Source organism: Sminthopsis crassicaudata, chromosome 4 (genome assembly GCF_048593235.1).
Source record: "Sminthopsis crassicaudata isolate SCR6 chromosome 4, ASM4859323v1, whole genome shotgun sequence".
Lineage (NCBI taxonomy): Eukaryota > Metazoa > Chordata > Mammalia > Dasyuromorphia > Dasyuridae > Sminthopsis > Sminthopsis crassicaudata.
The window spans coordinates 455067176-455083906 of record NC_133620.1 but is presented as its reverse complement, the minus strand read 5'-3'; the positions used below and the strand labels follow the sequence as shown (position 1 = coordinate 455083906).

The following is a 16731-nucleotide window of genomic DNA, read 5'->3' as shown; positions in this document are numbered from 1 at the left end:
CTTATTGCTCCCATGACCTTCTAATTCTCCTTAGTTTTGTGATCTTGTATAACTTGGTGTCCACATCCACCACCACCCTGACCGTCCATCTCTGGCCATTTCTCAGCTAGTCCTTCTGGGTAATTCAGCCTCCTAATAGGGCCCACTGACATGACTGAGAAGAAAAAAGAGTGAAAGTCTCCTCCCATTCCACCCCATTTCACCTTTACTCATGATATAGCTGCCTTGTTGCTTTTCCCTCCTGCCCGCAGTGCTCCACCATCCATCCATCCGCTTCCCAAGGCTCTCCAGCCCAGAGACATCAGAGCAGCCTGGCCAATTCATTCTTTATTATTCAGATGACATAAAAATCACTAGAAAAACTTTACAAAACAAACCTCCAGCTACCCTCCCTGCCCACTACAAGCGGTACTCGGAGGAAAGAAAGAGAGCCATTCTGGTGACTTGGGGATCCTTGGGGATGGTGGGGGTGAGGCGAGGGAGTTAGGCCTGGACGCTGTGGGATTGGGAGAACACACCACTAGGTTGATGAAGGTCTCCTCTGGGATTTCACCGTGATGTTGCCATCAGCTCTGGGAACATCAGAACAAGAAGGGACCGTGCAGATGATCTAGTCTATCCCTCTTCATTTAACCTTGCCAAGATCACGTAGAACAACCAGGGTTAAAACCCAGTCCGAGGCTCTTGCTTTGGTCCCTCAGTGGGGAACACGAAGCCAGAGGTCTAACAGCTACTGTGACCTGGGTAAGTCTGTCCTTTGGGGGCTTTTTCCTCTTGTGTAAAATACGGGGAAGCCTAACTGAGTGATCTCTAAGGTCTCTCCCAGCCACCAGGCTAATGAGTCAGTTGCCATCTTTTTGCTATCCTGCCCCTTCCTCAGATTAGGGTGACTCCGCCCCACCAACCCTGGTGGGTCTGGCCCAGTCCTGTTCTGCCAGAAGGGGCACCGAGCAGTTTTTGCTCCCTCCCTCACACTTCTGTATCCCTCCCTTCTCCACCAGAATAAGTGTAAACAAACGGTGAAGTGTGAAACTCTCTTTTGTGAATGACCTTTGTCACTGACAGTTAGTGTGTCGGCCCCAAGCCCCAGAAAAGAGATCTCCTCCAGCCCTTTTGCAATGGCTACACAGGAGGATAAAGTGGCCACTCCCTCCCACCCCTCAGCATCTATGTGTGTGAAACCCTCCCCACCCCGTCCCCATTACCCCAAGGAGAAGGGAGGGGAACGGGATCTTCTCCTCCTCTCCTCCCCAGTCCCATTTAATCTCTACTTTTGATCCCAGACCCCTCCCCTGACACCAGTGCCTCATTCCCACTTTGGCAGACTGGCAGAAACAGTCACGAGAGGTCAGAGTCCCTGCCCCAGACCCAACCTCGGTGAGGAGACTGTGTTGGGCCAGAGGACATGGGATGCTGCCAGAGCCCCACCTGCCTTCACTTGGGGTTCTGGACTTCAGGATAGTCATACTCCTCCTTGGGTGGAGAGAGTTTCAAGTTGGGCCCAAAGAACTTGTCTTTCATATAGAAGTATTTCTGTCCCGGGAGGAAATCCTTATTGTCCGGGGCGTCCCGCTGTTCCTTGATCTCCTTCTGCCCACTGGGGTTGGGGTTTTTGACGCTGCCCACGAAGAGCGGAATTCGGGTGACATCATCAAAGATGAAGAAGAGAAAGGGCCGGTTCAAGTTGATGGAGAAGTGGGACATGCGGGACATGACGGCACTGGTGACAGCGGAGGCTTCCACCCCGGCCTCGTCCAGCTCGAGGGTGGCCCGGTGCTGGACGCTGGACACCACCAGGCTCTTCTCTGAGATTCCGCGGAGGTCGGGGTTATGGAACAGCTCCTGGAGGCCTGTCCGGAAGCGGGAGAAGCCAGTCACTACCGAGAGAAGATCTGGCCCTCCCTTCTTGGAAACCTCCACCAAAGGGGTGACTTGGCCCGGCTGCCCTCGAGGGGGAGAAGCAGGACCCGGCGGAGGGCCAGAGCACGGGCCTTCCTTGGTAACTAGAGCCTTCCCTTATGACTCCAGGCTCCATTTTCCATTTTGGCCAGTTCGATATTGTTATTTTTGTTGTTTTAATAACTATTTACGTACGACTGGTTTTCTTTGTAATCCAAAATGTTATTTTGCATGTTTAAAACCATAATTCTGGATAGGATTGGTAGGCTCTCTAGATTGCTAAAGAGGCCCATGTACCCTCTGGATAAAGTGAAGTAATATTTATAAAGCACTTAACACAGTGCCTGGCATGAAGTCGGTGCCATAGAAATACTTATTCCTTTCCTGCCCATGACACAGAAATGACTAAGGAGTCCTGGAGCAGACCTGACTTATTTCTGAGGAAGTACCTGCGACTGGAAAGGGGAAGTGGCTCGCCCAGTGAGTGGGAGGCAGCCCTGAGGCAGAGAAGGGAGGGAAATGGACCCAGGCCAGGGATGTTTCACCCCGGCCTGCATGGAAATATAAGGTACCAAGTACATCAAGAGCACCAGGTTTCTGAATCCAATGGGAGGGAGTGGACAGAGGGCTGGACTTAGATGCAAGAAAATCTGGGTTCAGATCCTGCCTCTGACACTTATCAGCCATGGGACACAGCCTTGCTGGACCTCAGTTTTACAATCTGTAAAATCAAAGGGTGGAATCAAATGGCCTTGAATGAGAGACCTTTTGAATCTTGACTTTGCTGTTTACTAGCCATATGACACATAACCTGTCTGGGACTCAGTTTCTTTATCTGTCAAATGAGGGATCTCTGTTTCCAGCTCTAAATCGAAGTTCTTCAGATGCCCCCTCGCCAAGGAAAATGGGATATATCCGAGGGCTAGAGCCAGCCTGTCTTCCCACTTTCCACCTCCATGTCCAGGAAAGGACCAAGAAGGCCCCCCTAGCCACATCTTCTGTTGCCCTCCCCCCACCATCCTAGGGAACTTACCCAGCTGGCCAAGGGTCGAGACTAGGTCCATCTGGTGGTCCAGGTGCAGCTTGGGTATCATTACCTCTGTGGGCCTCTCCTTCATGAAGGGCTGATGCAAGGCAGCTCCGCTCAGGTTGCCCAGAACCTGGGAGGCGTTCCAATCAAACTGGGTGGGGACCACGGCCACAAAGCTCATATTGTTCTTGAAGGGGAACTGAGCCACCTGAGGGAGAACCAAGGACCCTGGTAAAGCATAAAGGGATAGAGGGGACAGCGATGGAAAGAGCCCAGAGCAAAGAAGAAAGGATCCTGGAACTAGACCCTCCGGACCACTGACAAGGCTCACTGGGTGACTCGTTTATCCAAAGCTGTGACTTCCAGGGAATTTTCTAGATCACCCCTAGAATCTCAAAAACCAAGACTCCCACACCCCCACTACAACATCATCTTGGAAAGCGAGGGAGGTCCTGACTTCACGTTACCCCTGGCCACCTCCTAGCCAGCTGTCTTTTAAATGTATATTTCCAGGATTTCACATAATGCTTCGTACACCGTAAGCATTTAATAGATGCTTTTCATTCATTCCTTCATTCAAAGGCCGCTGGGTGGTACAGTGGATAGAGTGCTGGGCCTGGAGTCAGGATAACCATACTTCAAATCTGACCTCAGACACCTAGTGACTGAGTGACCCTGGCCCAGCTGCCTCAGTTTCCTTGACTGTAAAATGGCCCATCTCACAAAGTCTGAGGTTGAAATGAGACAACATTTGTAAAGCACTTAGCGCAGTGCCTGCCACATGAGCTGCTCAATCATTTTTCAGTCATGTCCTGTTCTTCATGATCCTGTTTGGAGTTTTCTTGGCAGAGACACTGGAGTGGTCTGCCATTTCCTTCTCCAGCTCATTTCACAGATCAGGAAACTGAGGCAGACAGGGTGAAGTGACTTGCCAGGGTCACACATCTAGTGTCTGAGGCTGAATTTTAGTCCAGGTCTACCTGAATTCTCTCTCCAGCACACCATCTAGCTGGCCCACCTAGCATAGGGTGGGCACTCTGGCCCATAATAGGCCCTTAATAAATGCTTTTTTCCTTCCTTCCTTCACTTCCAGAGGAAGCCTCATTTGTATGGCTCTCACAGCCAGCATAATCTTCTCTTGATCCAGTCTAAATCTGCTTCTAAGTCTCCTACCTATGACTCCCAGCGCTGCCCTCTTTTGCCAGGTAGAACAAGGTCAATCCCATGGATCGGGCCTTCGCTGCCTGGCCTCCAGGCTCTCCCGGGCCCCCTTGGTCCCTCTGGCTGTGCCCCAGCTGGCTGCCTAGCAAGCAAGTCATTTCTTCACCTCCATCCCAGAACAGAAGAGGTTCTTCCTAAGTCTCTGCTTGACCGAATTAGACTGACAGTGAGGACTCCTTGCTACAGAGGGGAGGGTCTAGGTCTGGCGCCCTAAGCGTGGAATTATGGGACCCGAGACTCAAGCCTTATTCTGACCCTTAGACCTACTTCTGTAATGTTGGGTGGGTCTCAACCTTTTGGGGGTGGATGAAGCAGTCTCTAAGGTCTCTTCCTGTTCTAGTTCTAAAAACATCATCTTTGGGTTTTAAAAAGTCAAGGATCCCCATTTTTCTTGTGCAGCAAGTTAACTGTATAAACATGTATACATATATTGTATTTAACATATACTTTAACACATTTAACATATATGGGACTACCTGCCCGCTAGGGAAGGGGGTGAAGGGAAGGAAGGGATAATTTGGAACAGAAGGCTTTGCAAGGGTCAATGTTGAAAAATTACCCATGCATATTTTTTGTCAATAAAAAGCTATAATAATAATAATAAAGTCAAGGATCCTATTGTGGTGCTTCTGTTGCTGCTCAGACTACCTGCATTTCTGATGCTTTGGGAAGTCTCAGGAAATGACCAGCAGAGGATGGGGAGAAGAGGAACCCAGAAGAGAAGATTAATGGGCAATGAGAGGAAGGGAGAGCAAAGGGGACCATTTTTTCTGCCGTTTGCTCTATATATACTGAGTATGGCAACATCCATAACCAGATAGGGCAGGAAAAGGATTAAAGAAATGGCCTCAGAGTCAGAAAGACCCACCAAGACTCTCCAAGAAGATAAGTTGCATGGCAAGTGCGAACCTGCATTGGTGGAAGGACGTTCCTCCTTTGGGAGTTCCCTGTGCTAATGAAGTCCCAGATCTGATCCCTATCTGCCATCCCTATCTATGATGCAGTGTTCCTTCCTCTAGAATGGAGGATGGAGGGAAAAACTCACAGGCTGAAGACAAGCCAAGTACAAGAAATTACAGGAATTAAGGAAAAAATTAACAAAATAGAAATGAAATAAAACAATTGAGTTGAGAAAGAAAATGAGCTGGGATTTTACAAAAAAGACCAATAATATGGATAAACCTTTAGCAAATATAATTAGTCAGAAGAGAAAGGAAAACTAAATTGCTATAATCAGCAGCGAGAAGGCAGAGAGCACAGTGAATGAGTAATGCTAGGGTTAAAGATCAACCAACAGAAGCAGCAACAAATTCTATTGGAGATAACAATGATAGCGCTCCAGATATACGACATTAACAGAATTTATGGAATGCATCCAAGGCAGAACTTGGGGGCAAATTGTTTTCCCTGAAGGCTGATATTAACGAGAGAGAAAAAGAAAAAATTAATGAGTTGAGCTGGCCATTTAAAAAATTAGAAAATGAGATGAGGATAAAAGAAGAGGAAAGAAAAAACAGGAGGTTTTAAGAGTTAGAGGGAGTTGCTCAATAGGAAAAAATCTTTGCATCAAATTTCTTTGAGAAGGGTTTGGTATCTAAGATATATAAAAAAGGAATAAACATCTGAGACTAATAGCCATTTCCATAACTATGGTCAAAGACTTTGAATAAACAGTTCTCAACAAGACTGCAAAGAATCACAACCACATGGGAAAAAATGCTCCCTATCAGTAATAGTAAAAGAAATGCATATCAAAACAGCTCTTGAAGTTTCCCCTCATGCACAGCAAATTGGCAAAATTGACCCAAAATGGCAGGAGTCAATATTGGTGGAATTATGGGAAAGATGAGCGTTTTAATACATTGTTGGTGGAGTGTGAAATGGTATGAGCACTTTGGAAAGCAAATTGAAATTACGCAAAGGAAGTTATGAAAATGTTCGTGTCCTTTGAATCAGAGACTCCATCATTGGGCTTATTCCTCATGGAAATCAACAATAACAATGACTGCTATAAGAAATGATGTGTGGGATAAATAGAGAGAAGCATGGAAAGAATATGAACTCAACGGAGTGAAGGAAGCAGTGCCAAAAATAAGGATATACACAGTGACTACAACAACATAAATGGACAGACATTCCAGAAAATCAAATATAAAGACTGAGGAAAACTAGAATGAATAGACATAATGGGATTACCTGCCATGGGGGGGGGGGAGGGAATGGAGGGAGGGAGGGGATAATTTGGGAAAATGAATTAAAAAAAAAAAAAAAAAAGAATGAATAGACATAAGAAGACAGCCCTGACTACTCCTTGGTGGAGGTGGGAAGTCTTATGCATTGAACAATTTTTGGACTTTTTCAATGTATTGATCAGTTGTGCTGATTTTTTTTTCTTCCTTTCTTAAAAAAAATACTATTTGTCTTATGGGATGGCTTTCTGGGTGGGATTCATGGGATATTATGGTGATGTAAAAAAGAGAAAGTATTAATAAAAATATTTTTAAAAAAGAGTTCAAGGGAAGGGCAGCTCGGTAGTACAATGGATAGCGCACCAGTTCTGAAGTCAGGAGAACCGGAGTTCAAATCCAGCCTCAGACACTTAACACTTCCTAGCTGTGTGATCCTGGGCAAGTCACTTAACCCCAACTGCCTCAGGGGGAAAAAATTCAAGGGAGCAAGTTTGATGGTCATCAAGTCAAAGGGATGACTGAATATTCCTGAGGCCTCTTAGCGCCAGTGACCATGGAATCCCACAAGCAAGACTGGATTCAAGGAGTACTTGAAAGACTGAGCCCTTCCTATACCCAAATCGATCAAAGATAGAGACAAAAGATCTGTGAATACAAAAATATTTATAGCATAGTAGCTATTTTTGTGGTGACAAAAAGCAGAAGCTAAAAGAATACTCATCCTTTGGCTGAATCAACCATAGAATGTCATGATAATGGAAAACTAGTTTGGGCCAGAAGATATGGCTTTAGAGAAGTCTAGAAAGACTTGGACAAACTGACGCAGAGTGAAGAACCAAGAGAACAATTTACACGGAAATAACTGTAAGAACAACTTTGGGTGGCCATGATTCCCAAGGATCCATGATGGCATCTGCTCCTCCTGCTGGAGAGCTGACAGATTCAAGGTATATAAGGAGACAAAAGTTTTTGGAAATGGTCAATCTGGGGAATTTGTTTTGTTTGACTGTGAATATTTGTTGCAAGAGTTTTCTTTTTCTTTTCTTTTCCAATGGATGGAATGTGGAAAGAAGAAAAAAAAAAGTTGTTAATAAATTAACATTTAAAAAAAAATAAAACAAAGCCCTTACCCCTCATCCTGGAACAGAGCTAGCAGAACCCTCCTTCACTCCATCCTTTCCCATCCTTCAGTGTCCAGGCTCCCAGACCCCCTGGCATCTCAGGAAAGGGGAACCGGCCTCCCTGAGGCTTTCATCTTCTTCTCGTCCCTGTACCACTCACCAGCACATCTGCTTGTTCCAGCAAGAACCAGCGCAGAGGATATTTCTTGGCCTTCATCATTACGACAGGGACCACGTACTTCTCATCCAGATGAAATACATCCGTCTTGGTCAGGCTGGGATCAAACTTGGTCTTCCAGAAACCTGCAGCCAAGCAGAATGGAGGAGCTACCAAGGCTGGCCGGCCTCTGAGAGGTAGGGAGCCAGGAGATCAGGGTCTGCTTTTCTAAGTCCACATATGGGGTAGCTACAAGTCAGGAAGAGCTGAGTTCCAATGTGACCTAGACACTATTAGTGGGCAAGTCATTTAACACCTCAGTTTTTTCATCTGCAAAATGATCCTGACATTAATGGCAAACCCCTCGGGTACCTCTGCTGAAAAAACCCCAAATGGGGTCACAAAGAATTGAACGACAATAACAATACAACATGCATCCCAAGGATCCATTTCTGTTTGAATTAGACACCGGCGATTCACCCTCCTGAATGTAAGACAGCTTCCGGAGCTGGAGAACTTGCCGGCACTCTGAGACCAAAAGATTTGCCCAGAGTCACTTAATGAGTTTACATCAGAGGCCAGAGGTGAGGCTGGCTTTCTATCCACAAAGTCATGCTACTAATCACCTGATGCGAATTAATTAATTCATATTGGTTAATTAATTCATATTGGTTAATTAATACTTTAACGCTAGTTCAATCAATCAACTAAATCAACTAGTAATTATTAAGCACTTAATGTGCCAGATACTGTGTAAGCTACTGGAATTACAAAAACAAAAATGGAGCAATCCCTGCTCCAAAAAGTTCAGTTGTAACAGGTAGGAAAATAAGGAAATGCGTATATATAGATTTTATATGTGTGTGTGTGTGTGTGTGTGTGTGTGTGTGTGTGTGTGTATGTACCTACAGGATAAGTGTTCAGAGAAAAAATTAAATTGTAAACAAAGTGGTTCAATCCAAGACCTCTGAGGAAGGACACTAGTAGTTATGGGGGATTAAGAAAGGCTTCTTGGTACTTGATTTGCATCTTGAAAGGAAGAGAGGAATTCTGGGGGGAAAGAAGGCAGTGAATTCCAGGTATGAGGTACCACAAGTGAAAAGGCACAAAAGGGGCAGCTAGGGGGTGCAGTGGATAGAGCACCAGCCTTGAATTCAGGAGGACCCGAGTTCAAATCTGGCCTCAGACACTTAACACTTCCTAGCTGTGTGACCCTGGGCAAGTCACTTAACCCCAGCCTCAGGAAAAAAAAGAAAAAGAAAAGGCACAAAGATGGTGGCTGGGATAATGGAGAGAAGACCACTCTGGCTGCCTGGTGGGTGTGGGAGAAGGAGTAATGTCCACTGAAGATGGAATGATGAAGGGGAGCCAAGTTGTGAAGGGACCTAGAAGATAAACAGAGGAATTTCTGTTTTCTCCTGGAGCCACAAGGAAGGCCCTGGATTAAGGGAAGTGAGTGGTCAGGGAGGCACTTAAGGAAAATTATTTCTTCAGCATTGTTGAGATCGAAGTAGAATATGGAGAAAACTGAGGCAGGGAGGCCAGTTAGGAGGCTACTGCAATACTTCAGACAGGAGGCTATGCTATATGAGTCTTCACTAAAATGGCAGCTGTATGAGGAGGCAGAACAGGTCAGAGTCAACAGGAGGTAGAAATAGAAAGGTGAGAAGCACCAAGCCTGAAGTCAGGAGGACCTGAGTGTTCAAATTCAGCCTCAGATATTTACTAGCTATGTGACTCTCCATTGCCTCAAAATAAATAAATAAATAAATAAACAAAAAAACCAAAAAACCAAAAACAACAACAACAACAAAAAAAAAAGTTTATAAACCTGAGAGCAGGGAAGGATGCTAATGTCTTCTACAAATAGAGGAAAGTTTGGAAGAGGAGAGGATTTAATGAGTTCTGTCTTGGACAGGTTGATTTTGAGATGTTGATGGAACATCCAATTTGGAGGGTCCAGGAGGCCATTGGTGATTCTGGCCTGCAGGAGCCTCTTAAGGAGAGAGTCATTGGCCACGAGTCATCCGCCTTGAGATGGTCACCGAAACCACGAGAACTGACGAGGTCACCAGGAGAGAAAGGACAGGGGCCTGGGATGCGGCTTTGGGGAACACTCACCGTTTCTCTGGCTGAGAGAACATTCAGCTCCAACAATCGGGGTATCTCCGGGAATCTTCCCTCCACCCCCGTCCCAGACTGACTAAAAGGGCTCAACCAGGAGCCAGAGCTGGGACTCTGTTCAGTCCCTGGGGATGCTGGGTACAGCCAACTTGTCATTTTTCATGGAGATGAGTCTCATCCAGAGCCAACCAGAAGCTGGCTCTCCCCGCACCTAATGAGCTCTGTGCTCTGTTCTTCCCTGACACGGTCTCTGGGGGACTTCATCCCCCTCCCTACCTCCTCCCAAGGCTTCTGACCCTTCCACACAGCTGGCCCCCAGCTTGGGGGGACTCTCCCCGCATGCACTCTTGGGGGGACTCTTCTCTGGCACGCACTGGCTCCTACCCTGAAAATACACAGCATTAAGCAGGAGCATCACTGTGTTTGCGGGGAGCTCCGACAGGAAGTTCTCAATCTTCCCCTCTGTGGCCTCCTTCACCCATTGGTTGATGATCTGAAGATCCTCCTTCTCGGTCCCTTTTAGGATGGCAGGCTTTGCATCAAAAAATCTCTCTGACTGCTCCAGGAATTCCTGTTTGACTGGGAAACCTAGAGAGAGAAGCCTCGCTCAGAGGTCAGCTGTGGAAAGACATTTTTTTCCCAGAGTTTTATTTCCTTTAAACAGGGAGACAGACAGGAGTTAGCGGGATAACACACCTTTTTTCAGATACATCCTGGCAGCCATTCGAAGAGCTGTGCTACCCAACTCCCGGCGGACGCCACTGAGTGTGTGGTGCAGGCAGGACACGGATTCTACACGCAGGACCCTTTGCAGTTGTTGGACCGTCTTGGTCCTGGCTCCTGGAGAACACGCCGGCTGTGGTCCCATTGGGGGTATCACCAGGCTGGCACCCCCCCTCCAAGTACAAAGCCACCCACGTCCCACTTTTGCAACCAGACCATCCACAGCACCAGGCCCTGCTCCACTCTAAAGGCAGAAGAGGTTAAGGAGCTTTAAACCCTCCCCTACAAAAGCCCCTCTCAGTTCTCACCTCCACCTCTTTGTTCCTATTCATTAACCCTCCCTGCAAAGTCCTCTCCTCCTGTCCTTAATCTGCCTCTCCTTCATATTCGATTGCACCTGCAACTGTTCTGGGAAACTTATTTTCTTTTCTTTCTTTCTTTCTTTCTTTCTTTCTTTCTTTCTTTCTTTCTTTCTTTCTTTCTTTCTTTCTTTCTTTCTTTCTTTCTTTCTTTCTTTCTTTCTTCCTTCCTTCCTTCCTTCCTTCCTTCCTTCCTTCCTTCCTTCCTTCCTTCCTTCCTTCCTTCCTTCCTTCCTTCCTTCCTTCCTTCCTTCCTTCCTCTTTCTTTCTCTCTCTCTTTCTCTCTCTCTTCCTTCCTCCCTCCTCCTCCCTCCCTCCCTTCCTTCCTTCCTTCCTTCCTTCCTTCCTTCCTTCCTTCCTTCCTTCCTTCCTTCCTTCCTTCCTTCCTTCCTTCCTTCTTTCATCCCTTCCTTCCTTCTTTACCTCCCTCCCTCCCACCTTCCTTTTTTTAAAAAAAAAATTATTTATTTTTACTTTATTTATTAATTTATTGTTGAGGCAATTGGGGTTAAGTGACTTGCCCTGGGTCACACAGCAGGAAGTATCTGAGGCCAGATTTGAACTCAGGTCCTCCTAACTTCAGGGCTTGGCCCATAGTTTTAAAATTGCCTCGGTACATCTTGGTACTTAGGTACAAGCTGCCTTCTATGGTCGTCTGACTGTTTTTTTGAGACTCCTCACTTAACCCACTTTAGACATAGGGATGCTGTCTCCCACCTGTATCCCTCACAGCCCCTCCCACAGTACTGAGTACAGAGTAGGCACTCAATAAATGCATCCTTAACATAACAGAGAGGATGGTTCTGTCCCCAGCCCCTTTCTGATAGAAGATGTGAGAGTAACCCCTCACCCAGACCTCCCACAGTGGCCACACTGCAAGTATAGCTGGTTTCAGAGGCATCTGGGAAATTCAGGAATTTCCCACTCATCCCTGCCAGCCTGAGCCGAGTCCTCCCCTCGGCTCCATCACTAATTCACCATGTGACCTTGGATGCCTCACCCTTTGACCCTCAAGTTCCCTCCTCCACAGTACGAGGGGCCAGCCTGGCGGATCCCTGGGGTACCTCCCAGATCCCCCATTTCAGGGTTCTGCCCCCTCTGCAGTGGGGGGTCAGCCCAGTTACCTAGTTCAAGGTGATACAATGCTAGCGCAACACTGAGGGGTGACAGGACCACGTTGGGGCTGGTGGATTTCTGCAGGACTTTGGTGAACAGGTCTAAAGTGAACTCCATCATGGCCTCGGCCAGTTTGTGGGTCTGCTCTGCCGAGGGCATCTCCTTACAGTCAGCCTCTTCTCTCTGGCCGGCCTCCCCCGAGGGCTCCAGGCAGCTGTCCAGCCGCTGTGGGGGAGCGCCTGTTGGAGCCCCAGCACCGAAGGAATCTGCTTTCCTGGGATGCTCCTGGGTGTCAGGGGGAAAGTTCAAAGCCCCAGGGTTTGCTGGTGGCTCTGGGAGGGAAGCTGTCTGAATCCTGTCTGACTCCTGCAGGAGAGAAACAAAACTCAGGAAGACTGAGAAGAGCATGGGGCTCAGAGTCAGAGGGCCTGAGACTTACTCCCAACCATCCTCCTGCATAAAAGGAGGGAGCGTGGATTTCTGGGATCTCTTCCAGGTCCAGGGCTACGGTCCTACGTCCTAAATCCCAGGAAACATCGCGGGGCACAGAAGAGCCTCAGCTCTTACAAGTGGCAGAGATTTGGAAAAGGAGAGAATGGCTGAATAAGTGATGGTGGATGTCATGGAATACTGTTGGGGGCCTCCAGCAGGAGGCTTTCAGAGAGGCCTGGAGAGACCGACAGGAACTGATGCTGAGGGGAGTGAGCAAGACCAGGAGATCTTTGTATCCAGCAACAAGATCGTCCCATAGGGCCTTCTCCCCTCTCCCTCCGTATTATTTCACTTGCTGGTCTTGTCAACTTCCGTGGATCCAATTTGCAAATTTTTACTCTGATTCTCAAGTCCGTTTATCCAGCCCTAACCTCTCTTGACCCCCAGCCTTGTGTCTCCAGCCGCCTCTTGGGACTCTCAGAGGGGATGCCCTGCAGATGGCTTAAACTCAACCTGGTCAAAACTGGACTCATTCTCTTTCCCCCCAAACTCTGGCTCTTCCAGACTTGTCTGTGATTGCTGAGGGCCATCTTCCTCCCAGCCTAGCAATCCAAGGTTCTCCTCCCGTCCTGGTCAGTCTGCCTCTGTGCCCTCTGACACACTCACCCCGGCCTGGCCCCCGGGCGCAGGCCCTCCCCCCTCCCCCCCAAAGCTTTCTGGGCGTCCCTGACCCGTGTCTCCCCCACTTCGGTCTGCCCTCTCTCAGATGTCACACTGACCTGGGGGTCCCTCAGACAGCGCTTATCAGTCCTTAGTGCTCCCTATCTCAGTTCCCCCTCTGTCTGGATCTCGGACCCAGGCCTCTCTCTTGCCCCTCCTGCTCTCTCTGGGCTGGGTGCCCCAGCCTCTGACCCCTCTGTCAGTCATAGCATCTGGCCGGAGGACGGGCCGAACAGTGGCAGGGGCGAAGTGCCCGGCAGGAAGGGAATGCTGGTCCTAGGAGCTCGGGCTAGAGCTGCCAGAGGCTTCGGAGGCTGCCTGGGGAGGAGCGGGGCTCGGGGCAGAGCCACTGACCCAGGGTCACTGCGGATGCACCAAGTGACAGCAGCACGAGCCCAGCCTTCTGCTTCTTTGGGAGGAAACGGGGGTTTGGGGGTCTCCTGGGCAGAACCTTGGTGGTTGGGCTTTGTGAGCCCTCCTGACCTCCACCTGCCCCCCCCACTAATGCCCCATTCTCCCTCCACACTAATGCCTCTCTCCTTCAGAACCACCATCCCCTGCCCCTTCCCCCTCACCAAGCTGAAATTGATAAATGATGCCCAAAGATGCCACCCGCTGGTAATGCTGAGGCTCCTCTCTTAAATGTGAGTCATAACCCACGTCTGTCCAAGGCCCTTTTCTCTTCCTCCCCCCCACTCTCTCTCTCTGTTTCTCTCTCTTCCTCCCTCCTCCCCTTCTCGTTCCTTCTTTCTGTCTGTCTCTCTGTCTCTTCTTCTTTGTCTCTGTTTCTGTTGCTCTCTCCCTCCTCCCCTTCCCTTTCCTTATGTCTCTGTCTCCCCCCAACATCCCCCCATTCTCTCAGCAGCTTCCTTGGATTTAATTTTCACCTCTGTACAAACGAGCACCAAGTTCCCACCTCCGAGGCCTGATGACCTCACCTAGCCGCCCCCCAGGCCTTTCGAAAACCCCGGGTGCCAAAGGGAGCGGGTTCCTTCCCCCAGCCCCATTTCGGGTTTTGAGACTTCACATTCTGACTCAGCCTTCCTGATACATGCCCATTACCCAGCATCCTCCTCACTAACGTGGCCTCCAGTCCAACCACCCCACCTGCCATTGCTCCCCTGGCTAGCTAGTAATGTCCAGCCTATGGGCCTTTGGCCAGGCCTCTCTCCTCCTCAGCTCTGGCCCGTCCTAGATCACTGGGCGGCAGCCCGGGAACCACCTCCCTCAGGCAGTCACTCCCAGCTGGGGCCATCAAAGCCACTCTGTGGGCTCACTGTGTCCTGTGTCCTTCCTTTATCTGCGAACAGGAATCCTGGAAGAGCGGGGCTTCCCTGGGAGCAGACACTTTGTCCGACTGTCTTTCATTACTTTGGGCCTGGGGCCCACACTGGGGAAGGTGAGGGGGGACGGAGTCGTCTCCCTGGAGCCCAAGGCCACAGAGCACCCCCAAACCCCACTTCCAGCCCCCGACCCACAGCCTGGCCCTTTGTCCCTCCGCTCCGGCCCGTTACCTGGTTGGCCGTCCTGAGGAGGAGAAGCAGGGGTACTTTCTCCTGTTTCTGCTCCTCTGTAAAGACATCCCAGCCTGGCTCCTGGAATGGGAGGCACGTTGAATCCCGCCCCTTTTTGGACACTCAGCCTTTCCCTCTCTCGGTCTGAAGGCTCCCAGAGGGCTTGTCTTTCCCCCAACCTCCCCTTCTACAGGGTCAGGGGTCCCAGCCACGGTGTCCATTACCCCAGCCCCTCTGAGCCCTTTCTTTGGCTCTCACTTGTGCCAGGTATGATGCCCGCTATCATTTCTTAAGCCTGAGACCCACAATTTAATGGTGAAACACTAGCCAAGACTAGCAGCTGTTACCTCGATACCCCAGAGCCCTGTCTCTCTGATTCTCCCTCCCCCCTCCCTATTCCCTACTTTCCAAGAGGGTCTTGCCAGCCTGCCCCCCTTACCGACAAACAGGAGCTAGGGAGGACGGAGAGGCCGAGCAGCAGGCAGGCCCAGATCGGGGGTGCCATGGTCCTGGAGCAAGGGAGAGACTCCGTTAGCTGTCCTCGTCCCTGGGCCTCCCCTGCTGTCCCACTGCCCTTCAGCCGCCCCCTCCTCCAGGCCCAGCTCAGATCCCTTCTCCTCCAGGAAGCCCGAGGCCATGGTGACCCCTGCACATGAGATCTCCCTCGGCCTTCAGCAGCTGGCAGTGATAAGGCACCTTAGGCGCCTTAAAAAAAACAAACATTTTTACAGACAAGGAATCAGTGGCTGAGAAAAATCATAGGACTGGCTTAGGGTCCCACATCTCCGATGCTTCTGGGGCTGCTGCCCTCTGGCTACAGAATGGGCGCCCGTGACTGCCACCACTTTGGCCCATTGGGGGAAGGAACAGGAGTATCCCGGAGGCTGTTGGACCCTGCCTATGTGGCACGATGACCCTTTCCTGGCCCAGCTGGGGAGCATGGCAGGGATGAATTAGACCAAGGCCATTTCCCTAGAGCTCTCCCCTTGGGGGTGTATGTAAAGGGAGGAGGCAGGAGATATTCCTGCCCATTTCCAGGAACCCAGGGGCCCTCCTCCCCCTTGCTGGCAGCCCTGGCTGGAAGCCCAGCCCTGGAGGTTGGGAAAGGACTAGGAAATAAGGAGGACTGGACGCCAGCTTTCCCATTGTCTCTCCCCCCCCCCCACCCCCCGCCACCAGCACGCTTGTTCTTTCGGGCCTGCTCCAGCCTCTGCTCTTCCCAAAGAGACCCCTGGCTGCCCACCTCCCCCAGAAGAAGGAAAATCCCATCCAGGCTGCCCAGACAGCCCTCCAGACCCTGACCTCCCACGGGAAACGAGGCCCTCAGAGTGACCCACAGCCTCTCTTCCCTGAGGGCCACAAGCTGGGCCTGGGACTAGAGCGGAGGGCGTTCCAGGGGCCAGAGTGTGGACCCCCACTGCGCCCGCCCCAGGGCCCAGAGCCCCGGCTAGGGAGCAGGGTCCCGCTGGGAGTTCCCCTGGCCCTGTAAGGGACACAGCTCGCATGACCCCGTTGGAAGGAGCACCAGGCTTGGAGTGAGCTGGGCCGGCCTCAAATCCGGAGCCTAAGATTTACGGCTTGTGTCAGCCCTGGCCCCCAGACCTGTCTTCGCATCTGAAAACCAAGGGATGAGTCTGCATGGCTCCAAGGGCCCTTCCAGCCTCTGGTCTGCCATCCTTCCAGCTTTGAGTCCCCTCAGGCCGTTTCCTGGCTCCAGAGCCCAGCTCTCCGGGCCAGGTTCTGGACACCCTGGGGGATTTACAACCCAACCCCCCAACCTCCAAACCTCCTCACTCACCTGGTCAGGCTGTTGTGCACGATGTGTCCACTTTGACACTGTCCTGGGCTCTGGCCCCAACTCCCGCCCTGCCCAGCCCTCCCACCCTGACCTTTGATCCCAGGCTTTTTCCAGATTTCTCTCCCTTTCAGCAAATATTGACCGACACATCCATTTAAACATTTGTATAGAGGCCAGGCCCCCTTTGCTGTTTAGTTTTCTGATCTCCTCCTCCCCACCCCAGCCCCCGGCTCGGGGCCCAAATGGGACCTGACAAGATCACCAAGTCCTACGCCACAGCGAGACCCTTGTCTGTGCATAGGGGACAGCTCGGAACCAGTGCAGGGGG

General features: G+C 50.2%; 1 protein-coding gene across 3 annotated transcripts; it reads right to left on the bottom strand.

The window, feature by feature from the left end:
• Positions 1–314: 314 nt before the first annotated feature.
• On the bottom strand, positions 315–16459 carry SERPINF2 (serpin family F member 2). 3 transcript variants are annotated; one of them, XM_074263857.1, is made up of 9 exons: positions 16404–16459; positions 15045–15114; positions 14606–14686; positions 11948–12305; positions 10438–10581; positions 10126–10329; positions 7621–7763; positions 2933–3137; positions 315–1850 (listed from the first exon to the last, which is right to left on the bottom strand). In XM_074263857.1, exons 2-9 carry the CDS (start codon positions 15108–15110, stop codon positions 1435–1437), a joined length of 1617 nt encoding a protein of 538 aa, XP_074119958.1. In that variant the 5' UTR covers positions 15111–15114; positions 16404–16459; the 3' UTR covers positions 315–1434. The 3 variants fall into 3 exon arrangements, with proteins under 3 accessions (XP_074119958.1, XP_074119959.1, XP_074119960.1); XM_074263858.1 differs by lacking the exon at positions 16404–16459 and adding an exon at positions 15339–15575; XM_074263859.1 differs by lacking the exons at positions 14606–14686; positions 16404–16459 and having other exon boundaries at positions 15045–15576.
• Positions 16460–16731: the final 272 nt, after the last annotated feature.